We start from the raw sequence: 26,787 nt of genomic DNA on the forward strand, positions 1-26,787 counted from the left end.
CGCATGCTACTCGCCCGCGCTGACCGAAAAACGAAGTAAGTAAACATGACTTTTGCGCCACAATAACGTTCAGATTAAGAAGCCAGACATCAAATCTGTCTAAAGGAGGCGTATCCATTCACCACGCACACAAGGCGCTAGCTAGTTTTTACTACCGTTGCGCGAGTGTTAGTAAATGTGGAGAGGAACGAGCGGCAACACCGATTCCGATACTAACTGCGCGCGATAGCCATTCTAATCTCTTTAATATGTTCTGTGGTTATTGTCAGTACCCGCCTATATAATTATTTCAATTCCCCTGTGTGAAATAGTAACTTTTGCTTATCTCTCCATCATACGATACGCCTATGGCGGATTTTTATGGTGGCCGGCTGTTTACCAGTCCGCCAGACGATATCAGCCTGTCAGTTGTTCGGAACTGTCACCTTCTGCGTTTAACTAACAGGCTGATTCCGGCGAACTGGTAACCTGTGGGCCCCTTTAACTATCAGGTCTAAAAACTGGTCTGTAGTAAGGCACTAAACACTCAAGTCCTGTCATTCCAAATATGACATGCTTTACCATTCTTGCAATAAAAAGTTTATTTTCATTCCTTTAGACCACTTAGGCAAGAATATTTGTAATAGGTCTCTTAACAAGAATAGATACCATTTTAGTCACTTAGGTTTTCTATACAAGGTGTGCATATCTAGCGTGGAAACGATTAAGTGTATTACTCTCGAGACCAATGAAAACAGGCACTATGTGATGTACATTATTTTTATTAATTACTAGCTTCTGCCCGCGACTTAGTTTGCGTGAGATGATGATAATGATGATAAAGATTGATAAAAACTAGGTTGGCCATTTTATTTTTATTTGTGAATTTCTACTCCAAAGTTTTTATTTCCATTCCGTTACCATTTTTCATAGACTTTGTATGGCGGTCACGGAATGGAAAGATCTAAAAATTTATGGATATTTTGGGACACTTTTTAGGGTTCCGTAGCCAAATGGCAAAAAACGGAACCCTTATAGATTCGTCATGTCTGTCTGTCTGTCCGTCTGTCCGTCCGTATGTCACAGCCACTTTTCTCCGAAACTATAAGGACTATACTGTTGAAACTTGGGAATAAGATTTTCACACAAAAATAGAAAAAAAAAAAAATTGGGGGTTCCCCATACTTAGAACTGAAACTCAAATTTTTTTTTCATCAAACCCATACGTGTGGGATATCTATGGATAGGTCTTCAAAAATGATATTGAGGTTCCTAATATCATTTTTTTCTAAACTGAATAGTTTGCGCGAGAGACACTTCCAAAGTGGTAAAATGTGTGTCCCCCCCCCCCTGTAACTTCTAAAATAAGAGAATGATAATACTAAAAAAAATATATGATGTACATTACCATGTAAACTTCCACCGAAAATTGGTTTGAACGAGATCTAGTAAGTAGTTTTTTTTTATACGACATAAATCGCCTAAATACGGAACCCTTCATGGGCGAGTCCGACTCGCACTTGGCCGCTTTTTTTTAATACGTCATAAATCGCCTAAATACGGAACCCTTCATGGGCGAGTCCGACTCGCACTTGGCCGCTTTTTAGGGTTCCGTAGCCAAATGGCAAAAAACGGATCCCTTATAGATTCGTCATGTCTGTCTGTCTGTCTGTCCGTCTGTCCGTCTGTCTCTCCGTCCGTATGTCACAGCCACTTTTCTCCGAAACTATAAGAACTATACTGTTGAAACTTGGTAAGTAGATGTATTCTGTGAACCGCATTAAGATTTTCACACAAAAATAGAAAAAAAACAATAAATTTTTGGGGTTCCCCATACTTTGAACTGAAACTCAAAAAATTTTTTTTCATCAAACCCATACGTGTGGGGTATCTATGGATAGGTCTTCAAAAATGATATTGACGTTTCTAATATCATTTTTTTCTAAACTGAATAGTTTGCGCGAGAGACACTTCCAAAGTGGCAAAATGTGTGTCCCCCCCCCCTGTAACTTCTAAAATAAGAGAATGATAAAACTAAAAAAAATATATGATGTACATCACCATGTAAACTTCCACCGAAAATTGGTTTGAACGAGATCTAGTAAGTAGTTTTTTTTATACGTCATAAATCGCCTAAATACGGAACCCTTCATGGGCGAGTCCGACTCGCACTTGGCCGCTTTTTTTTTCTCCTATTAGGATTAAAAGAGCTCGTGATCCTGAGTAGAAATAACATAAAAATCTCAAATTTGAAAAAAAGTGTAGGGTACAACTTTAAATAAAATGGCCCAGGTACCCTATGTCCTTCCCTAGGTCTTTAACTATAACAACAGGCAGACAGAGTTACTTTCGCGTTTATAATATTAGTAGAGATAATATTATATCTCTTTCATAGATGTACATATAATAAATATAATTCGATATTAACCAGTTGCTCTTCATGTAGCATGCGCCTAACAGTGAGACATGGTGATGATAATCATATCTTTCTGACATCTGAGAATAGGTAGGGTCGGGTGTTCATCAGTTAGCCACAAGTACACGAATAGCCAAGCGAATATCTGGCGAATGTGACGTTGCAGCTTGGTGCAACCAAGGGCATTAGATACCTAAGCACTTGCCTGCCCTACTCCCCAGTTAATAGCTCGCTCGCTCCATTTACGAACAAGTGAAACAAGAATTTCATTATTTCCTAAAAAATTTTTGGGAAATAGAAGATACAATTTTTTTGCTTCATGGCTTTTTGTTAAGTTTTAGAAGATTCTTAATATTTTAACTGCTTAGATGTGTTCTTCAAGTCTCCTTTGACGTAGGTATTATGTATTTTAAACTGATAGTTTAAAATCAGATGGACAGAACCGCGTTGGGAGGGGGGTGTCGATCATTTAACCAAAATCTGATGTCGAACATTTAGCCATAGCTAGTCATATTAAAACGTAATATAAATATTATTTTTGATAAAAACAAGCTGCAATCATAGCAAAACTATTACATATAAATATGGAAACTAAAGTCTATTTTTTTATTCGGTAGACTAAAATGACATTTCATAGTATGAAATGACACATGATGTTCATACTATGAAATGTCATTTTAGTCTACCGAATAAAAAAATAGACTTTAGTTACAACAAATAAACAAATGTTAGTACCATGATAAATACATAGTAATTCGACTTTTCATATGTTACATACTTATAATTTTTACGGTTAATCACCATGTTACAAAATGTTGATTTTTGAGGATAATATATGAGTAAAAATATTTTCTTTGATTTTTTTAGTATTATATATCTTTCTAATTAATGAAACCGCGTTCTTAAATTAAAATTATTTAAATTAGTGGTTAAATGTGTACAACTTGGTTAACTGTAGAACACACCTCTGGTTAATACTGTCCTATTGGGTGGACACTATTAGCCGAATTCCATTTTTTTCTAAAAGCACAATAATGTCAAACCTATAAGGAAAAAAAAAATCTTGAATGCAAATTTGTAGCCAATTAAATAGTCTATCGATCAATGTTCGCAATCATTTATTTTAATTGATAATTTGCGAGATATGATCGCTCGAAAAAAGGGTGGTTAACTGATGAACAACTCACCCTATACTATAGTAATAGTAGTAGTAGTAATATTCTTTAATGTGCACGATTAAAGCAATATTAAATACATTACAAATAATACTTTAGTTTGAAATAATATTTGCAGTTAGTTGTATTTTGTAATTGTTGATTTTTTTTGCTCGTATATTCATTCCATGTTGACGTTATTATGGCCTATTTGCTGAATAAATGGTGAAGTTGAAGTACCCGTGGTGTTCCCGTGTGTATGACACGTGCGTGTAACAGTTTTACAAATGAAAAATGTCGTTCCAAAGTCAAACGTAAATTATTTAACTTCCAAATACCTAGGCTTAGGCTAGACTTCAATGTCATTACCTAGGTCTTTTAAATCAAGCATATGTAAACAAATGATCGTCATTTACGTTTTTAATTGATCCTATTTGAATACAAAGGCGACCTTATGGCTTTTTTACTCGGTCATTAGCATGGTATAAGTAATTACTAGTGAATCTAGTGATTGCTTGATTTAAATAAGGTCTAGGGTGAGTCTGGCTGGATTTAATTCAATGAATCAACGAATTATATTATGGGCCCGATTCGGATTTTGTAATAGACATCTATTAGATATCTTTTAGACATCGCCAAGATACGATAACGATATGTTTAAGATCTAACCTGTCGACATTTCCGCGATTCTGGAGATAACTCCTCTTGAACGATTTCCACAAGATATTACTTAGAGATCTAATTCACATCTAATAGATATCTAACACGATCTATCGTAAAAGTGACATTGGTTGCCCGAATTGCGCTGCAAAAGAAAACTAGTTGAAATCTAAACTATAACGTATCTAGAATGGATCTAGTACGTGTCGTCTCTTGTGAATATCTTGAAGTTCGAATACGGCAGTTTGACACGTACGAACACGTGTTGTCGACGTGGTAAGTATTTACGTAATGTAGCACTAAGTAGTTAGAGTTAGATAAAGCTAAGTTGGCAGCGATTTTAGCTTGCACAGACTGTGCAAGTGTTATTTTAAACGTTAAACTTCTATGAAATTATGACGTTTAAATATCATTTGCATCTGTGCTATCAAAATCGCTGCAAATTTAGCTTGATCTAAATCTAATCACGTGTCCATCACAATGCTACACCTGATAATAATAGTCGTTTATGTGACTGGTACATAATGAAAGGCATTAAAATACGAGTGTGGGCTTATGAAACAGGTTGAAAGCAAATCAGCTTTGTTTGACAACAGGGCTCACTGCACTTACTTAGCCTACAAATTAAAGTTCGAATAATTAAAAAAATATAAATTTTAAAAGGCTTTATCTCGGAAACGATTAGATCCACAGAGACAGTATCAGTCTCGTATTGTAACAAATTTAGTCGAATTTAAAAACGTCTTGAGAAGAAACTATCAAAAACTAGTCCTTTAGGGTTATAGTCGCCCAAATCTAAAAATAATGCGGGTTTTTCGATTTTTGACAAAATTGCGTTCGGCGCTTGAAGTCTCAAACTTGGAATATTCATTGAGCCAACATCATACACAAGTCTACAAAAAATCAGAACTACCAGATTTGACGCAAACGCCTTAATGTATAAAGTTACTGTATTACGTTACCTATCCTACCTACTGATATATGTACAGGGTGCCCAGTAATTAATGGATAACCATCTAACCACAGACAGGGCACCTTAGGTTGGTCTAGAAAATGCACATATAGGTCTAGTAAAAGTTTCGTGGTTTTCAAGATAATCGAACTTTTCTGTCTTTTTTAATGGCTAGCTCCAATTACCTCTATTACCTACATATACGAGTATAACTTGAACACGTAAAATTGTAGTTGCCTGAATCACTATCATATGGATACGCAGAAAACCAGAGTGCAAAGTACCTACCTGTATAATAATACAGCGCAATATTTTATTAATCTTTACAAAAATATCACTAGATGGCGACGTAAAAGTCGTGAAACGACTTTTTAAAATGATATTAAAACGACATATAGTGGCCCGGCCAGCGAAAGAAAAGTCTTCTAGAAATCGATTTTCGCTCTTGTCGTCTCGGATATGGGTGAATATGGTATCGATGCATTCAGTGTAATGCCCTGAACACAAATATATGAGATGACAAGCGTGAAAGTGGTGGGGGTAGTTGCTGTGACGTCATAAAGTCGGCAGTACAAACTTTTTTTTATTTTCGTTTAAACATACCATGAAAGGGCTTTGTGAGTAGATCACAAATATAACATACTGTAACATTTTCAATACTTGGTCTAACAAATTATTAGAAAACGTTCAAACATTTCACAATCCACAGTTGACTTCTAACTGCTCTAAATTGAAAATGGCTTAATGGATTAGTCCAAAATATATACCAAGTGACTGTGAATATCCTCTATGTAATGTTAAAAAATAATTAACCAGATACAGATTATAGCGGCAACAGAAATACATCATCTGTGAAAATTTCAACTGTCTATCTATCACGGTTCGTGAGATACAGTCTGGTGACAGACGGACGGACGGACGGACAGCGGAGTCATAGTAATAGGGTCCCGTTTTTACCCTTTGGGTACGGAACCCTAAAAACGGCCTACTATTAACGAATACATTGATTTTGTTTATGCAAACATTACCATAACATTGCTTTACAAGAAGCTCGAGCAATTACTGCAGGTTCAATCAGACAAATGAAATCGTTGACCGCTGATTATCATTGGCTCATTTCAATTTAATTGTCTGAACAAACTTTTTTCTTTCACTTTTCCTACAACAATACAGAATATTGTTTCTAACTTTAGGGTTGTCAATATGTCGGTATCTTTTTTATAGGGTTCCGTACCCAAAGGGTAAAAACGGGACCCTATTACTAAGACTCCGCTGTCCGTCCGTCCGTCCGTCCGTCCGTCTGTCACCAGGCTGTATCTCACGAACCGTGATTGCTAGACAATTTAAATTTTCACAGATGATGTATTTCTGTTGCCGCTATAACAACAAATACATACTAAAAACAGAATAAAATAAAATAGTAGTTTATGCAACAGTGATATAATAAGGGTTCTTAAAATTCAAGGGTCGAAGTTACAAAACGAGACGTAGTCGAGTTTTGTAAAAAAAGACCCGAGAATTTTAAGAACCAATTATGAGCTGTTGCATACATTACTTTTTCTATGACAGCTGCAGCAAAAAAAAAAAAAAAAAAGTCGAGTTTTGTAAAAAAGACCCGAGAATTTTAAGAACCAATTATGAGCTGTTGTATACATTACTTTTTCTATGACAGCTGCAGCAAAAAAAAAAAAAAAAAAAAAAAAAAAAAAAAAAAAAAAAAAAAAAAAAAAAAAAAGAGAGAGTTATTATTAAAAAAAGAGTTATTATTAAAAAAAAGAGTTATTATTAAAAAAAAAGAGTTATTATTAAAAAAAAAGAGTTATTATTTAAAAAAAATTGAGTTATTATTTAAAAAAAAAAAAAGAGTTATTATTGTAAATGAAAACATACCTCTTTCAATCAAGATGATCGGAACTTGTATCTTTAAAAAAAATAAAGCAGTTGTATTATACTCATAAGATGACTGCTAGCAGTCATCTTATGAGCCTATAGACAAAGCATTCAAATGACATTGCTTTAGATATCACTGTCAGTCATTTAATTGACACATTTAAGTGCTGGAGTAGAAAAAGATTTAAGTGGGGCTCCCATACAACAAACGTGATTTTTGACCGAAGTTAAGCAACGTCGGGCGGGGTCAGTACTTGGATGGGTGACTGTTTTTTGCTTGTTTTGCTCTATTTTTTGTTGATGGTGCGGAACCCTCCGTGCGCGAGTCCGACTCGCACTTGGCCGGTTTTTTCCTTACAGGCCAATTCGAACATTTCGAACGTTCGCCTGACATCAAACTGATGTTGAATGATATCGGAATTATATCAGTTGGTTGTCGTTTTAGATATTTTCTTGATACCTATATATACACGATACATCAGTAGGTAAAAAATATTTTTTTTTCGACTAGGTAGGTGTATTATATTATACCTTACTATACTAAACAATTCGTGAAAAAATTTAAAATTCAACATATTATGTTAGCATTCCCTATTTTTATCGTTACAGTTGTTACCTAGTAGGTAACGGGTGTCCCAAAAAGGACGCAAGATTTCAATTTGCCGCCATTTTTGTATTTTAGTGCTGGCAACCCTAAAAAAAACTATTTGACAGCTGAATGTTTAGGGTTTGTAAATAACACAAGAACTGAAGCCTCATGATCATGGACAGCAAAGAGAGTTCGTTGAATGGATTATCGACCGTCAAAACAGGGATGCAGATTTTTCAAACATAATCATCTTTAGCGACGAAGCACATTTTCATCTCGATGGCTTTGTTAATCGTCAGAATTGCCGCATTTGGGGCTCAGAGCACCCACATGTGATTGTTCAAAACACAAATGCATCCACAACGGGTTTCTGTTTGGTGCGGATTTTGGGCTGGAGCCAACCATACAACCATACCATTTTTGGACCATATTTTTTTCAAAATGAGGCCGGTCAAGCAGTTACCGTTAATGGAGCTCGATATCGCGACATATAACAAGGTTTTTTCTAGCCGAATTAGAGGATATCGATGTGGAAGCAATGTGGTTTCAACAAGACGGGGCCACTTGCCACACAGCCAGAGAAACGATGCAATTACTGCATGAAACATTTCCTAGTCGTGTGATCTCTCGATTCGGTGATCAGAATTGGCCCCCTTGATCTTGCGATTTAACGCCTTTAGACTTCTTTTTATGGGGTTATTTAAAGTCTAAAGTCTATGCCAATAAGCCCACAACCACTTATGATTTAAAAGAGGAAATTCGACGCTGCATTGGAGAAATTCAGCCGCATCTATGCAAAATGGTCATAGAAAATTTTGACAAAAGAGTGTGTATGTGCCAGCAAAGCCTAGGAGGACATTTGCCTGACGTGTTATTCTACAAATAACCTTATTTTATGTATTTCAAGATTTTATATACAAATATATTATTTTGACGACCGGTCTGGCCTAGTGGGTAGTGACCCTGCCTGTGAAGCCGCGGTCCTGGGTTCGAATCCCAGTAAGGGCATTTATTTGTGTGATGAGCACAGATATTTGTTCCTGAGTCATGGTTGTTTTCTATGTATTTAAGTATTTGTATATTATACAGGGTGGATTTTCTTTTTGGGTCAGTGAGGGCAGCTACCAGATCCCGTGCTGCTACGAGAAAACGGTCTAAGAAGACCTTCCCTCGATTTCAAATTAATGAAGATTGGCTTTTACAGATTTTGGAAAAAACATACAGGGTGCGAGAAAAAGGTCATTTTTGACAAACTTTTTTTTTGATGCCAATCAGTCCTGATACATTTAACCTGTCGAATCCCACGATATGACGTCACCATAAGCGTTCTGGCTCATATATGAGCCGTGGGAGCTGACAGATTAAGGACCATAATACTGTATGAAGAGACATTGCTGAAGGACTGATGGGCGAGATAGAAAATTGAGAATAACATTTCACATTTTCCCCATAGTAAATGTATGGAAAAAGTTTTTATTAATTTGTGGCTTTTTAGTACATTACCGTAAGTTGACCCCTAGGAAACTATTGATACTGGATAGGAATGGAATCGATTGGCATACAAAAACAGCATGTGAAAAATAAAAGTTTTCATTTTCATACAAATTGTATGGGAAAAGTTTTCCTCGATTTGTGGCTTTTCTAGCCGGAAATTTTTTTTTGGTTCCATACAAGCTTTTGATCCTTAATAGGAATGGGATCGATTGGCATAAAAAAAAAGTTTGTCAAAAATGACCTTTTTCTCGCACCCTGTATGTTTTTTCCAAAATCTGTAAAAGCCAATCTTCATTAATTTGAAATCGAGGGAAGGTCTTCTTAGACCGTTTTCTCGTAGCAGCACGGGATTTGGTAGCTGTCCTCACTGACCCAAAAAGAAAATCCACCCTGTATATATCGTTGTCTGAGTACCCACAACACAAGCTTTCTTGAACTTACCGTGGGGCTTAGTCAGTTTGTGTAATAATGTCCTATAATATTTATTTATAATATTTATTTATTCATTTATAACGAAAAAAAAAAGTGTTTTTCATCAATTTCAAATCTTGCGTCCTTTTTGGGACACCCTTTATTTCTATTATTTGATTAATTTAATATTACAGCGCACCAGCGGCTAGTAGCCGAATGCTACACACCTATGAATTTTTTGTTAAATAAATAAATGATAAATAGGAATGTATGCGCATATTTAATATCGAGATTAATGAAGTTTCTAATATTTAAAAACTCATAGACACGCGTTTGAAAACGTACTGGATGATAATTATACTTTATCAAATATACTAAGTTTCTTATCATATCATTAGGATATATGGATAATTGGATATAACCCTAGCTGTAAAAATATGTGCATGGCTATTTTTAATTAAAACTATACAAAAAAAAACAGTTTCAGTGACTTGTTTGCCGAATGAACTAAGGTTCACCATTATTTATGAACGGATTTTCGCAAGCAACCTTATCTGTAGTCGCAAAATTTTTAATACCATCTTTCTCTGTCACTCTAATTACGCTTTAATTGTTGGAGTAAAAGAGTAAGATCCCTGCAATTTGCGAAATTCGGTTTTCGCGGTTATAGATGGACCAGGAAAAGATAAGCAACCTAACTGATGCGAATTGAGAATTACTTTCCATTTTCACTTAGCTCGTTCAAAATTTTAATTATTTTTACTATTACTTATTTCTTATAATAGTAATAATTATGCATGCACTAGTGACTAGAATAAGTGGTTAAAGCTAGGTTAAACAAACTAATTTTCACATGCCTAACGGCCGAATGTATTAAGATTCAGTATCTTTATTGTAACATCCCATGTACCACATGTTCTTGTGAATATAAATGATAATTCAATTCAATTCAATTCAATTCGTGCGGCTAAAACGTCAATGAGATTTGAAAAATAAATTTTAACAGTTATATATTTCATAGTTTTAATGAAATAAAAATAGCCTAAAATATTTTTTTTTCAGTAACCTTATTAGTACCTATGTTCAAGAACATTTTTTTTAATGAAATATTAAATTTTCACCCGGAAAGTAGATCAGTGAAACTCGTTTTTACTTCGGATCCTCTACTATTAGGTACCACGAAGAGACATAGGTACCTACGCACAGACTGGCCGTGGTTTGTTGTAGTATAATTAATTATAATTGATGTATTTATTAATGAGTTACACACTCGTCTAGACGACGAATTTATTGAGTTACAAGACATGTCTGTCAAATGACATCTATTTATAGTTTTGTGACCACTGTCTATTTGTTTTGATGTAATGTTTTTTTGCCCCATTAAACCTTTTTCATATTATTTTTTCATTTAAATAAATGTGTTTATCTCTTAAACAAAATTACACATTATTTATAATATTTACTTCACGCAGTTAAAATGTTTAGAAGTCAATGATCAATTTAGAAACAACACTAAAAATAAAATCGTTAATTTTTAGGGTTCCGTACCCAAAGGGTAAAAACGGGACCCTATTACTAAGACTCCGCTGTCCGTCCGTCCGTCCGTCCGTCCGTCTGTCACCAGGCTGTATCTCACGAACCGTGATAGCTAGACAGTTGAAATTTTCACAGATGATGTATTTCTGTTGCCGCTATAACAACAAATACTAAAAACAGAATAAAATAAAGATTTAAGTGAGGCTCCCATCCCATACAACAAACGTGATTTTTGACCGAAGTTAAGCAACGTCGGGCGGGGTCAGTACTTGGATGGGTGACCGTTTTTTTGCTTGTTTTTTTTTCTTGTTTTGCTCTATTTTTTGTTGATGGTGCGGAACCCTCCGTGCGCGAGTCCGACTCGCACATGGCCGGTTTTTTTTTAGTTCAAGTTCTAATTTAGTAAGACTCAATATTCATTATAATGTACAACATATTCGTAATTCGAACCTTTCTTGAACCAAATAAAGTAGCATTTCATTGTTTCATAGCTCTTATCAAACAAATGAATGTCATCCCAATTTACTTATACAACAAGGTTCAAATTAAAAATCGGAAAAAATCGTATGGTGGGCCTTACGAGTACCTATAAAGGTAAAATGACAAAATATAAGTAGAAATTGGCTGAACCTACTGCATCTTAAAATAATGCGATTAGGTATAACCATAGAGAAAAAAATACATAGATTGCTCACTCCATACATCAGTTTTAGTACCAAAAAGACTATTAGCATCTAGCATCGAGTAGCGGAACTATCAGTACTGCTACTTGACAATAGATGTAGCACCGACCGGAAAGTCTTATGCTGTTGAGATAAGACTTTCCGGTCGGTGCTACATCTATTGTCGAGTAGCAGTACTGATAGTTCCGCTACTCGATGCTAGATGTAGACACTGAAATTAATAGTCTAACTGATGTATGGAGTGAGCACTCTTGTCTTACTATATTTCTCTATGGTATAACTATTGCTGAAATTTCCATGAGAGAATCCATTGGAGCCATTAAGTAGATAGTTAGATACTGTGTATCTTGACACAGATTCGTTTCCTAATTACAGCTTGTCACTATTCCAACCGCGTATCAGATGGCGTGTCAGGCGGATCGTCTTTTGTATCCAGTCTCTGTCGTTTGTTGCGTATTCAATTGTTGCTAATTCAAAAGTAATTTTATTTATTGATTTATCGTATGAAGATTAAAATACTCAGAACATTAATTAAGAATGTACTTGTTTCACAGGAGTTTTCTTTATAAAATATCAGTAGATCATAATGATAATAAAACCTACCTATGTCTGAAAAATCTTGTGACAACGGTTCCAAAGCCCTAGAGGTATTTGTACAGGTAGTAGGTATCAAACCTGGTAAAAGAAGGTGGAACGTTCCATAATTACCAAGGCTCGGAAAAACGGCCGTCATTTTGAAAACAAATCATAATTTAGGATCCATTTACGAGTCAAAAATGTTCGTTTACGGTCTACGGATGTCATTGGGGCATATTTAATCGTTGACATTGGTATAAAGAAGTCTGTGTTGTACGGAACAGGGTAATGTTTTAAAAATGACGGGCGTTTTTCCGAGCCTTGATAATTACGTATGAAAGTAGATAGCCGATAGCACAAAAAAAGGAAAGAGTGTGGGGCAATTCCGCCTACCTACAGTACCTACTGGTCAGTCACGATGATAGCTGTACTGCTGTATATGTATGTATGTACAAGTAGCCGCGTGAGTGTTACAATGTAACGATCATGGCAATTACCACGTCCCGAGTAGTTACTGGACACCTGATAACGGAAAGAGGAGGCATCAAAGAAGCATGGCGTCCGTTAACTCGACGGTTGGACGACATTCGGAAGATTACGGGACTGGATTGGATGAAATAGCTCTGGACTGGCGCAAGTGGCGTATTCGAAGGGAGGCCTATGCTCTGAGAGATAAAAGTTTGAAATGATGTTGATGGTAATATTGTGAAAATACATTTTAATCTCTTCTAATCTAGGCTCTTTCACGGCTGTATCATAAAGGAGGCCATAATTGGCATAGACACCAGTTTTCCGAAAATTTCTGGTCTTCCATTCCAAGGGAAGAATCTTCTTAACAGAGTGGTATATTTTTTGTTATTTGTCGTCCGGTTTCCAACCCTATATGTTTTTGTTTTCGCCGAAAATCTAGGTTTATAATTTTTTCGAAATAACTTGTCCCGTGCGTGTCCAAAAATCCATCCAGTACAAAAATTCCGAGAGACCCACTGGCCCTTACTGGCGCATTGACGACTTGTTTTTGGAAACCAAGAAAACTTTTTGTTTGCAAGAAAAAAAATATAACTAGGTACTATCTTGGTGAGGTAAGACCTAGGTATGTAATAGACAAAATTTTAATTTGTACCAATTTCCGATTACTGATTAAGTTGAAATTGAGCTCAGCTAGATTAGTTAGGTGACAAAGCAATTAAGTTATGATACCTTCAAGCATATGTATGAGTGAGACTAAAGGTGGAAGTCGATAATAAAACTATTCGACCTGATTAAATTAACGCTCGTTAGAATCATCCTCATGAGCAGTGAAGTAGATGAATGATGGCAAAAAGTAATCAGTTATCACTGCTCATTTTCTTCCGGCCCATGTAGCTTCTTTAGAAGATAAATTTCACATGAATGTCCTTTGACGTGACTTCAACCTACCGTTGGGTGACCCAGTCCGGAACATAGGGTTAGGAGCCATCCAGGGGAACGCTCCGAACGGCCACGTCGGCGGCGGGCCCTGGTACAGCCGGGGCAGCATCGGCTGCGGCACCACCACTCCACTCCTCTCCGTCTCCTCTCCGTTCCCGCTCTCCCGTCCTTCTCTCTCGTCTTCCTCTCTCTCGTCCCCCGCGTTGGAGTCGACGTCCTCGATGTCCACGTCGCTGTCGTCCGTCTCGAGCGTGTTGCTCTCATCGTTGCTGTGCTCCTGGTCCTTGGAGGGCTCCTTACTGCCCAGCAGCGAGTCCACGCTGAAGGATATCCGGCCTTTCCCGCCGCTGTCCGCGGCCTCTGACCGCTCGCATTCGAGCGAGGTCTTCATTTCATCTACTCAGCATTTCAGATGTCAATACGCCATCTTTACTTGAAATTTTGCAAATGTTACCGTGAAAACGTCAGTTCAGGTTAGATTCTAATTGAGTTTAATAGGATTCTTATTAGGTTTCCGGAAAAACGTCCGACCGTCGGCGTTTTTCAGTTGTTGCAAAATTTCCAGCTGTCAAATTTAGAGCATTTGAAAGAGAATGCACTATAGACTGTTAATTGATTTACACTCAGAGTCAAACTTCACTTTGAGTCACAGTCACAATCGCACAAATCGCGTCAACTATCGGATTGAGCAATCGGATATTTAGTTTCCAATTTGTACGGACTCGCGCAAATCGCGTGGAAGCGCGGTGAAAATCGCGCCAGCATTGGGGCGAGTGCCGACTTCTCTGTACCGAGCGAGAGAGACGGTATTATACACCGAGGAATTTTAATAAGCGGCGCGGCTAGAGCGGGACGACGATACGAGCCAACATGTGTGTAAACGCGATATTGAGTAGGCGGGGCCCGTCGCGCTCAAATTAATACTCTCTGTGGAATACGCCTTATAAAATAAAAAGTTAGCAATATCTTTTGAGTTCTATCAGAAACTAATAGAGTTTAAATTCGCTTGGGTTTACAAATAATAAACTGACGTAATAGAGTTGAGAGTGTCGGATTGCAGCAGCTATTGTGTTGAATGAAAAAGGAGTAAATAGACTGGTGCCGTAGGCGGAGAGGGGCTTTACGATTTAATTATTCGCAAACGCGGAGGCATTTTGTAGCTCGCTAATGTCTCATTGTCATTAGGCCCGCCATGTTTGATTTGTTTATGACACAGTAGGTGAGAACGGGTGACGTTTTGGAAACAAAACGTTATTTGTTGGCAGTTGGCTCGGAAGTGGGCTGGCGCTCCTATGAAATTCGAATGTTGGAATTAATACTGTTTTGTGTGAGTTAGAAGTTTCAGTTCAACTATCTTATTGGCTCGGCTGGTGTTTGTAGTTATTCATGTTTAAGGAGGTTTGACATTTTTATATGGCAGTTTAAAAGTCGGTAACCAGGAAAACAGTTGACGGCAAATTATGCTCTAATTATTACTTAAATACCTGCAACGACTTTAGATAGATATAGGGCCGGATCTAAGGTAGAGCGAGTGGAGCGGCCGCTCTAGGCGCCAAATGGTAGGTGGGCGTCAAAATGGCAAATACTGTGAAAAAAAAACATCTATGTAGAAAAAGCGGATGGGTACCTACAGAACCTAATACAGAGCATAGACGACAAAAAAGAAATCTCGCTCTATCCTGATCGAGTGTTCGGGCCGGATAGGTAGGTATACCTATACCTAAGCATTATTGGATGAAGTCTGTAACAAATAACTGTAGGTAGATACAAATCTGCCTAAAACTTTGATTTTGAGAATTCTAATTGTGTAATGATATAAGCAGCATAAAAACTTAATTATTTCAGTTTTACTAATCTTGGCTGGGCTACAGATTTTAAAACCTGATATAAAGATTCTAAACTGTAATTTAATAAATAGCTATGGTACAAATGTTACGAGGGGAGGCTGAAATATTCGCGGCCTAAGCTAGAAAAAAAAAGAAAAAAAAAATCTATGCTACTTTTTTCCCCACCTCTTTGGCTATTTAAATATTTCCGCCGTTACTAACGATTATTAACGATTAATAATTAGGTAATGTTTACCTACTTTAATACTCTTTAAAAAAAAATAAGGCCACTAATTTTTTAGCCGCCCCTTGTATACTTTTACTATGTTCTACTTTTAGATATGTACTACTAAATAGATACCTACTTGTAACAGATAATGATCTCACTTTTAGCACTTGAGAATCGTTGAGGGTGGCGTTACGGAAATATTGTGGTATTTAAAAAATATACTTTAATGAAAGTGGCGTTTCTTAGGTAAATAATTAGCGTTTTCCGTTAATTATGACTACCATATTTGAATATTCGTTGCTGAAGAAAATGGTAGGTAATTTGCGTCATAAGTAGCGACGAAGTAGGTTCCTGCCAATTTATTTCGATAGTCCTTAATTCTGTTCCAAATTTACATAATACCGACTTCTGACTATGCCAGATTACAATTAAATCAAAAATTAACTACAAATAAATCTAAATCACCTAAATGAAAATCTGCTATATTAATCTACACTTAAATGTGTTGCCTACCTTTGCCAAATGTAAGTAATTAAGTAATTGTAGTGTAGTCACAAAACATACACACGCATTTATCAAACCATCGCATCAGACAAACTAATACATGATTATACAAAACAAAAACACCAGCTATCTAAAACCCATCACAAAATGAAATCTCCCAAATCAAATCGTTAGCGCCATGTCACTTAACACCGCTTAATCCGATTACACCGATATCTGCCATCTCTTTGTGAACCTACTATAATGTCCCAATTTAACATCAACCCAAAACCTACCTTATCACCATTTAACAAAGCTCAAATTAAATTGATAAAATTTGGGGGATCCGCAAAATATTCTCTTATCAATTCGCAAATATTAATAAAAGGCGATCTTTGTAAAGCGCTCGAGCGAAACTCGACCTTCTGTGGCGTGAATAAGATTGGTAATTAAGTTTTATGGGGGCTGAAAAGCGTCCCCTCCAGCCAATTACTGTAATTTAATCGCACAGAGGGATTACCGCTATTCTCATTGCTTAGTTAGCTAGCCTCAAAGAGATAAACCAGTGAAAATAATTGTTACTCCAATGCTCGGAATTTGAACTGTCGAGACATACTAACATTGAGGTAATGTTACGGTTTAACTCACATGTTTTTAGTCACTTCAGAAAGTCTAGGTCTCCATTTTCGACGCGGCGTGCAGAAGTACGTGACGCGCGACCATCGTGAACGCTACTCACTCATGCACTGTTAGTGCTTGAAAATGGAGACCTAGGCTCTGCGAAATATGTTTCGCGAGTGACTAAAAACCGTAAAATAAATATTATAGGACATTCTTACACAGATTACAAAGTCCCACAGTAAGCTCAAGAAGGTTTGTGTTGTGGGTCAGATATAATATGTCCTATACAAATACATAGAAAACACCCAAGACTCAGGAACAAATATCTGTGCTCATCACACAAATAAATGCCCTTACCGGGATTCGAACCCAGGACCGCGGCTTCACAGGCGGGGTCACTACCCACTAGGCCAGACCAGTCGTCAAAATTAGAATGCTTGGTTTGAGAGAACAATTATACTGGTTTGTTAGAGACTTAGACTCGCCTCCGGGTAGGGGATGGAATAAGGCCCCTTAATTGAAAGAGTACGTAATGATAGGCCAATGCGGGGCTTTATTATGGAGCTGTTTATGTGCGACAAGGGGATTTGACGATTTAAGGCCGTGCATCGAAAAATAACAGGATCTTAGAAAGGTGGCAGTGGCTAGCCCCGGAAACAAACAGTAGTGATTTTCGGATATATGTTTCTTGACTATATGATAAGACATTTCGTAGTAGTCGAAACACGAATGCTTACAATTTTCTCGATAGAAAATAAATCCAAACTTACGTGTTCATTTTTCGGTTTTAGCTTCGTGCAACTAGAAAACACATCCATATCCAGCACAACCCACCTTACAGCAAAGGTTTTCATCTCGTCTTAACTTTCAAAGAACTAAATATTAACTTATTATCCTTTACCGATGGATTTATTATCGATTTTTGATTTTATGAATTCAACAGCAAACGCCCATTTTACGCAGTTCCGTTTCTCTTTCTGTCATGCGTCAAAGTCATAAATGCATCCTTTATGCCAGTAATGTTAGATGGCCGTCGTGCCTCAAAGAGGTAAGACCTATGTCACTTCGCGCAGCGCTCCGAATTACGTAAAATTTTAATATCCAATAAACGTTGAGTCGTAACTCCATTGAGTAGTAACGGAATCGGAGGTAAACCTATGATGGTGCCTTCTTACAGGCCTATACGTTACGCATGTGTGCGTGTTTGCTAGGCTACGTCATGCTACGTCGAAATCTATACTCTTTGTCAGTTACAACGGGTTAGGAAATTTCGACAGATATTGAAATGTATCGGTAGCTGTTTGGTATTTAGCCATCAGAATCTAACCGTAACTTTTTGCTTTATTTTTGTTTGAAAATAAAATATCTATAAGAATATATTTTTTGCTTTTTTTCTATTGTAATGATAAAAATAAATCTAGTATGTTTCATGCTCAAATAATTTAAAATAATTGAATAAATATTAAAAACTAATTGATATTACTCGTTTTAATTATTATATTATTAAGTTTGTTTGAATAAAATATTTTATTTCAATAATACGAAAAGTTATTATATTTAAGTACCACTAAAAAAGGTCTCTACTTACAAAAACTCACTTGCACGGGCCGGGGTTCGAACCCGAAATTTCACATAAGTAATTTACAATGACATGATACCGTGGAAAAAGTGAATATTACAATGTACTGTGTTACTATCATTTTATAGTTTATTTTGGCTTGACAAGGAGGAATGAGAAAAACGTGCAGAGCGAGAGGATTAAATCTCTCTGTCCCTTTCTTAAAGTAGCCAATCCTAATTATGACATCTGTTTTGATATTAATTCTTTGAACATAATTTGTCGATGTTCTTTTTTATATCATCGAGAAAGATTTTTATTAAAAAAATGTGTTGAATTTATATGTTTTATTTATGTTTTTTTGGCATAAATTTCATTACTTTTGACAAATTTTGATTGTGATGACAAACGATTTGATGTGATGTGTGAAACGAACCATGTGATCAACGATTTATCTAATAAAACTTCATTTAGTCGAAAAAAATAGTTGTCTACTACCGGGTGGAAAAAAATTATGGGCCCTGGAGGGAAAGTGCCTTAAAACCTTAAGTTTGCTCATTTTACTTAAATGAAACATTATTGTTTTTTAAAGAAACAACTGCATTCAAAGATTTTTGAAGTGAAAACTTCTTTAGCGGCGCTAGGCACTTTATGAGGTGGGGAAAAAATGATAAACTCGAGACAGCGTAAGGCGATCATGTGACCGTAAGGTTTAGATGGCATTTAAATCAATAAAGAAAAACTCAATGACATTACATGAAAAAGGTTATAATCTTGTACGGGCTGAAATACGAGGATCTCACAGTATTATAACTTTATATCACTCAAATATAATTCAATAAAGCTACATCTTGATGAAATCGCTAATAAAAGTGAACTCTAGTACTGGTGAATAAAACTCAAAATATCATGACCAAATAAATAAATTATTATAATTAATAAATTTGATTTTCGAATTTTAAACAAGCTCACTGACCAGCAATTTCGGAACCAAAAGTTTTCAATAGAAAGGAGGATGGGTCAATTATACATAGTGCTGCAGACATTTTGGACTAGTCATTGAGTTTTCACTTCTGTCGGCACTCCCGGAATGCAACACGTTGTTTTTTTTTAAATTCGCTTAATCGCGCCCGGGAATCGAACCTACTTTTTCCACACTATTAAAGAACACAAATGCTTTTCTTCTGGTAACTTAAATGTTCTATCTATCTTGGTGATATGTCAATGCAATCAAATAATCTGAAAAAATAATAATAACCCAATTTATGAATTCCGTTCCTTCAGAAAAATGCGAAATGTACGTACAATTTTTAGGGATATCGTACTTTTCCCAGAGACAAATTTAGTTGGCTAAGACACATTTTCACTGATTTGGGGTCTGTACTAAAAATCTAACATAATATGATAAGGACTTAATCGTTTTAAGCTCAAGAGTGAGTTTTCCTAAAGCTTTTTCTAAAAATTATGTCTTTATTAACGTTAGGAGTGCACTGCAGCATGTCAAATGTATGCCAAAATGTCAAGGGAGAGAACAATAAATTAAGTTTAAATTCCACTTCTACTCATCAGCAAAGTGATATAAGTATATCAGCAGTTTAAAGTTATTTTAGATTACAAAATTAGCGCATCAAAAAAATCAAAGTGCATAGAAAAAAAGTCTCCTGAGTCATAATAAAATTGATGTCTCTTGGGTCACCAGAAAAGTCACCAGGGAGAACGATGACCCAAATCACATTTAAAAGAAAATGTAAATTTTGTGTACTACCTACGAACATTTTTCAAAAAACTATGTTTTTATAACATATTAGACCCAGGATAGATCTAATACCTCTTTTCCTACCCCGGATAAAATGGTCGGCGACTAAAAAAGTAACTGAAACGTTACGTTATTAGGTTCACGATGCCGCGTTGTACCCTTGCCTTCGTTGCGATATGTTTGGTAAGTCAGGAGACTTAAAAAATGAGCCATGATTTTGGGACATATTAACAAATATTTTTTTGAATATATATTAATTTTAGCGGGCTGTAATAATTTACCAGTTAAATTAGATGTAAATACCTTTTTAGTTAATCGTTAATATGATATATTAGTAGCAGTAAAACACTTTATTGTACAAAAAGACATATAAAACATGAAAAAACACACATCCTTCGTATATGGTAGAATATATTTTTCACACTTATAAGTAAAAACCAAAACCGATACGCGATTGGGATACGCTCTTTTTGTATGGGATAAAAAAAAATTCTCCTGGGTCACCAAGAAAAATCGACATATTAAAATAATTCAGTTCGTTTTTAAGTTCTAGTCAGATTGACTTTTTGGTTATTTGAGATAAATTACAATAACGCTTAGATTTGAAAAACATGATTTTCTATTTTGTTGCGATCGACCCGGGTAATAAAAATACGGCGAATTTGAACTGTTGTTTGTTGTCGTTGTAAAATGTATTAAAAAATAATGTAGGCACCCCTGACAATTGAAATTCAAAATTATCCAGAAAAAGCGGCCAAGTGCGAGTCGGACTCGCCCATGAAGGGTTCCGTATTTAGGGGATTTATGACGTATTAAAAAAAAAACTACTTACTAGATCTTGTTCAAACCAATTTTCGGTGGAAGTTTGCATGGTAATGTACATCATATATTTTTTTTAGTTTTATCATTCTCTTATTTTAGAAGTTACAGGGGGGGGGGGCACACACATTTTACCACTTTGGAAGTGTCTCTCGCGCAAACTATTCAGTTTAGAAAAAAATTATGTTAGAAACCTCAATATCATTTTTGAAGACCTATCCATAGATACCCCATACGTATGGGTTTGATGAAAAAAAAATTCAGTTTCAGTTGTTCTAAGTATGGGAAACCCCCAAAAAAAATTTTTTTTTTCTATTTTTGTGTGAAAATATAATGCGGTTCACAGAATACATCTACTTACCAAGTTTCAACAGTATAGTTCTTATAGTTTCGGAAAAAAGTGACTGTGACATACGGACGGACAGACGGACAGACAGACAGACAGACATGACGAATCTATAAGGGTTCCGTTTTTTGCCATTTGGCTACGGAACCCTAAAAATGAGTGTTTCAAAAAGGCACCCTGTATTCCTTACATACCTAAATAATCTCTTATTCAATAAAACATATAATTACTAAACACTGTGATTTATTTCAAATAAATGCAAATCGATCGGATAAAAGATATTAATACCTACCTATACAACAATGAATACGAGTACAGTCAGCTGCAATAATATGTTACACACCGAAGGCCGTTTTGCGGTAGATCATGTTAGATCTTATTTGTAGAGCCATAAGAGCGTGTCACATATATTTGCGGCCGTCGAAGAGTAACATATTATTGCAGGTGACTGTACCTATGAAAAATTCGAGGGTTAATAAAAAGCATTTCAACCAAAGCATTTATAATAATAACGACCATGGACGCCTGCAACCCCAGGGTTATTGTAACCCCATAACAATAAGGTTGAAATTTGCATTTAGTGACCGCAAAGTCAGGTGAGCGTAATCAAGTAAATCTGTTTTCATCATATTTTATCAAAAATAATCTCTTTTCTGTTCTTGTGCTATTTTCTTATTATCAATACTCTTAACTTATATGCTATATACGCTGCTGCTTCTATGATGTTAACATCTTCCAAAACAACAATAAATATGCAGGTTTATGAATTAATTATTTTATTGTTTGCTATTATGAACAAGTAACAACGCCATCTGTTTCAATTTTTTCCGAATTTAAGTTTCTGGCCGACCGCAGCGACCACGTATAATGGTAGTTAACTTCTGTAACGTTAGATGGTGCTAAAAGGTCACACAAACTTCACGTGCGGCGCGAAGCGTTTCCATGTGTGCGTGTTAGCGGGGAGGGAAGAACTAGCGGGCGTGGTTTACGAAGCGCCAGACGCGGCTGCAGTAGGCCCAACGTTGTTGCTGCTTTCAGGAGGTGAGTTTCATTGTTTTAATTGAAGCGCGTGAGACGATCATATCTATATCAGGCATGGCTCACTCCGCAATTTCGTCGCGTCGCTACAAGTACATGCGGCCCACACCAATTTTGGTGTCTAGCCATAGTAGTTGCCGCGCACCGCTACGGAACGGGGACGCCTTCTCGCGCTTGTCATAGGTATCTGTCGTAATAGACGCGTTTTGTTAGAGAGTGAATCTTCTGTACCTAGTACTAATATTTGTTCTGTGCCTATACCTCTACCTAGTCGAATCGGTACTCGGTAGTGACCCTGCCGAGTGCCGACGAAGCAGGCGGGCCCGGGTTCGAGTCCTGATAAGGGCATTTATTTGTCTTTATCACAAATATTTGTTCCTGAGTTTTGGTTATGGGTGTTTTTGATTACTAATTTTAAACAACGATAGTGTAGGTATACTAGGTAGGTATAGTAGGTATATATAACATCGTAGTAAGTTAATAAATCTTTATCTGACACGATAAGTGAAACCTTCTTACGATTAAACTATAGAATAGAAGTTATGTTACGATGTTTTAATTTTAGAAATGCAAACAGATACACTCATGGAAGTCCTGGACAAATTAAGAAGAACGCAAAAAAAAGTTTAATTACTAATTTTGAAATTTAGGTGCTGTAATCCAGTAATTAAAGGTTTTTTGCTTTCCTCTATTCCATGAGTATTGTTATAGAACGGTTAAACAAATGTTTAAAAATATCAATCCAGGCTAACCACATCATTATTATAATAAATAATACCTAAATACACATACTTGCTTGTGAGCCCGATTTCCTGTGTATTAAGTCATCATCATCTTCCTCGCGTTATCCCGGCATTTTTTGCCACGGCTCATGGCCTGGGGTCCGCTTGGCAACTAATCCCAGTAATTGGCGTGGGCACTAGTTTTCCTGTGTATTAAGTATTAATTACAATTATTAATTATCATAATAAGCGGGGATTTCCAATCTGTCGAAATATTTAGGCCGAGTATGTAAACAAATGTTATCCTGGAGTTATCGGCGATTGTTACTGAAATTTAGTATTTTTTACCTAATTAAAATACTTGGTACCATGCGTTAACCGACCAGCCAAGTGCGAGTCGGACTCGCGCACGGAGGGTTCCGCACCATCAACAAAAAATAGAGCAAAACAAGCAAAAAAAAACAAGCAAAAACACGGTCACCCATCCAAGTACTGACCCCGCCCGACGTTGCTTAACTTCGGTCAAAAATCACGTTTGTTGTATGGGAGCCCCACTTAAATCTTTATTTTATTCTGTTTTTAGTATTTGTTATAGCGGCAACAGAAATACATCATATGAGAAAATTTCAACTGTCTAGCTATCACGGTTCGTGAGATACAGCCTGGTGACAGACGGACGGACAGCGCAGTCTTAGTAATAGGGTCCCGTTTTTACCCTTTGGGTACGGAACCCTAAAAAAGGGATTATAATTTAAAACTCACTAAATGAAACGGTTTAATACTTATATTCACTCACTCAAATAAAATAAAATAAAAAACCTTGCTCGCAAAATATTTAAATTATATATTTTTACAAACTATTACACTACTGCGAAACGTTTAGGTTTTATGTGTCATCAGAATTAATTCAGATTTCATATAGGTACATAAGTAAAATATTATTGCCAAAAAAAGTAATAGCTTTGTATGAACTTGAATGTTACATATGGGCGATTGTGTTTTATGCAAGTTTTCAAGCATTACGAGTAGAGACAATTAGGTACCAAGAATCAAAATAAGATATTATGATTAGTAGATAAAAAAAATCGTTTGACAATAAAACGTACGATAGGTACCTATAGTTAAAATAAATCATTATTCATTGTAAAATTTAAAATGGAGTACCAAAGGATATAAAACGGAAATACTGGCAGTTAAACCAAGAGGAAATTAAGGCGATGACATAGGTTGTTGCTGTTTTTAACCACACTCCAATAGTTTATTTCTTTTCATTTATTTAAAAATATATACATTTATTGCAAAAACTTAAATATTCATTCATTATATTTTAGAAACATACAGTCGTTTACAAACAGTACTTATATATACAATATTGCTTAAGTTTAGACCTAGAGTTTCATTTGTTACATAAAATCAACAGTCTGTTACAATTTTAAATGTTACCCAAAACTAAACATTTGAGAGCGTAAAGAAAGGAAAAGATATTACCTAAAGAAAAGCACGTTTTAAAGTATTAGTGGAACAAGTAAATATATCTATGTTAGAGAGCTTGTCATTTTCGTTAAATAGTTTGCAGGCACGTCTTATGAATATATTTTGTGCATAACACGTTCTACTGTTGGGAATCGAGAATAACCTTTTCTTCTGACAGTGGCGCTGACGTCTACGAGGAACCCTGAGCTGTATTTGGTGTAGTAGTGAGGGGACATCTAACATATTGCGCATAATTTTATAGAGTAAGACGGAATCTGCGATATCTCGACGGTTACTGAGTGTTTGAAGTTTATAGTGGATCAGTGATTCGCTATAGCTAACATGTGTGTGACCAGTTCTAAAATCGAGAGTTTTAAGGAACTTTCTTTGTATCCGTTCCACTCGTTCAATATGGATATTATGATAAGGTTTCCAAACTGTGCTAGCAAACTCGAGATGGCTGCGAACAAAGCTGTTAAAAAGGATTTTGTAGGTGGTACTATTTTTAAACGGTTTACCAACTCTTAGAATGAAGCCTAGTTGTTTGTACGCCTTTTTTATGACATAATCTAAATGAGGTATGAACGACAGTTTAGAATCCATTAGAACTCCAAGATCACGGATTAGTGTTACTCTACGCAGGTAATTATTACATAATGTGAAGTTATATTGTGCATTATATTTTTTCCGTGTAAAGTTTATTACAGAACATTTATTTATATTTAAAAATAAGTCATTATCTTTACAGAATGTCTCAAAACTTATTAAATCATCCTGCAGCAAATAATAATCTTCAATCGTATTTATGACTTTATAAATTTTCGTGTCATCTGCGTAGAGCAAAACCTTTGAGTGTTTGATGTATTTATCTAAATCGTTAATAAATAGCGTGAAAAGCAACGGGCCTAAATGAGATCCCTGGGGTACACCGGAACTAATTGTTTTCCATTGAGAAGTGTAACCCGATAATACTACACATTGGCTTCGATTTTCAATGTAAGATTTAATCCAACGGAAAAGGTCTCCGTGTATCCCGAGGTGCCAAAGCTTGAGAAGAAGCTTGTTGTGACAAATTTTGTCAAAGGCCTTGGCAAAATCAGTGTACACAGCCTCTACACATGAGCCTCCATCCATTGCGACTAAAATATCATTAGCAAAAGTTAAGAGATTAGTGTCTACCGACCGACCTTTGAAAAAGCCATGTTGATTGGGGCTGATATGGTTTTTAACTACTTGAGAAAGCTGACTAGTGACTATTTTTTCGAAAATTTTGTTGAATTGACATAATTTTGATATAGGCCTAAATTGTTCAATATTGTTGCTAACTTGACCCTTGGGGATAGGCGTCACGAATGCTCTTTTCCAGATTTCGGGAACACAGCCAGATTTAATAGATTTTTGGAAAATAATAGTTAAAGGTATTGCGAGGTTTGCTGAGCATTTTTTTATGAAAATAGGATGAATGCCGTCAGGGCCTGCACCTTTGTTAGTATTAATTATGTTTAAAAGCCTATGGACAGATGCTCGATCAATGTTTATAGTACACATATCTACTAAGGGTTCGGCGGGTGGCAGTAAAGTATCGACAAACAAGCTGCTATGAGATTCCTCAAAAACGGAGTGAAAAAAGTCATTAAATAAATTACAGATTTCTGCACCATCTGAGGTAGTATGATCTTTATATCTCATCGTTTGTGGTAATTTATTTTTAGAATTAATAGACTTTATATAAGACCAAAAATAATTTGGACATGATTTTATTTTATATTCGGAATGAGAAATGTAATTTTTGTAGCATTGTGCTTCCATTTTTTCTGCTCGTTTACGTAATATCTTAAAAGATTCATAATCCAAAGGATTGCCGTATTTTTTCCAATTCTTATGAAACTTACGTTTTTCACGTAACAACTTTATTAATGGTCTAGTGTGCCACACCGGAACGGACGCCGAAACGTTGATTCGACGCATAGGGATATAGTCACTAATCAGCTGTCTCAAAATATCGTAGAATTTTGTTACACAGCTTGTCAAATCGATATTTTCCATGATATAATACCAATTGATTTTAGATAATTCTAAATTAATTTTGTTATAATCACCATTCTTAAAATTATAAATACTATTAGGTTTCGGATTAAGAGAGGGTTCAAATTTTAAATATAAATC

The 26,787-nt window shown here is 35.9% G+C and overlaps 2 protein-coding genes across 2 annotated transcripts in view; one reads left to right on the plus strand and one right to left on the minus strand.

Moving 5' to 3' along the window:
• Positions 1-15,113, minus strand: part of LOC134657576 (muscle segmentation homeobox-like) — a 45,327-nt gene extending 30,214 nt beyond the window's left edge. The window contains exon 1 of the mRNA XM_063513153.1: positions 13,760-15,113. Within this exon, the coding sequence (XP_063369223.1) occupies positions 13,760-14,141 (382 nt within the window). The 5' untranslated portion in view covers positions 14,142-15,113. The remainder of the gene's footprint in view (positions 1-13,759) is intronic.
• Positions 1-26,787, plus strand: part of LOC134657499 (uncharacterized) — a 486,313-nt gene that overhangs the window by 167,133 nt on the left and 292,393 nt on the right. The gene's annotated exons all lie outside the window — the stretch shown is intronic.

Source organism: Cydia amplana, chromosome 20 (genome assembly GCF_948474715.1).
Source record: "Cydia amplana chromosome 20, ilCydAmpl1.1, whole genome shotgun sequence".
NCBI lineage: Eukaryota > Metazoa > Arthropoda > Insecta > Lepidoptera > Tortricidae > Cydia > Cydia amplana.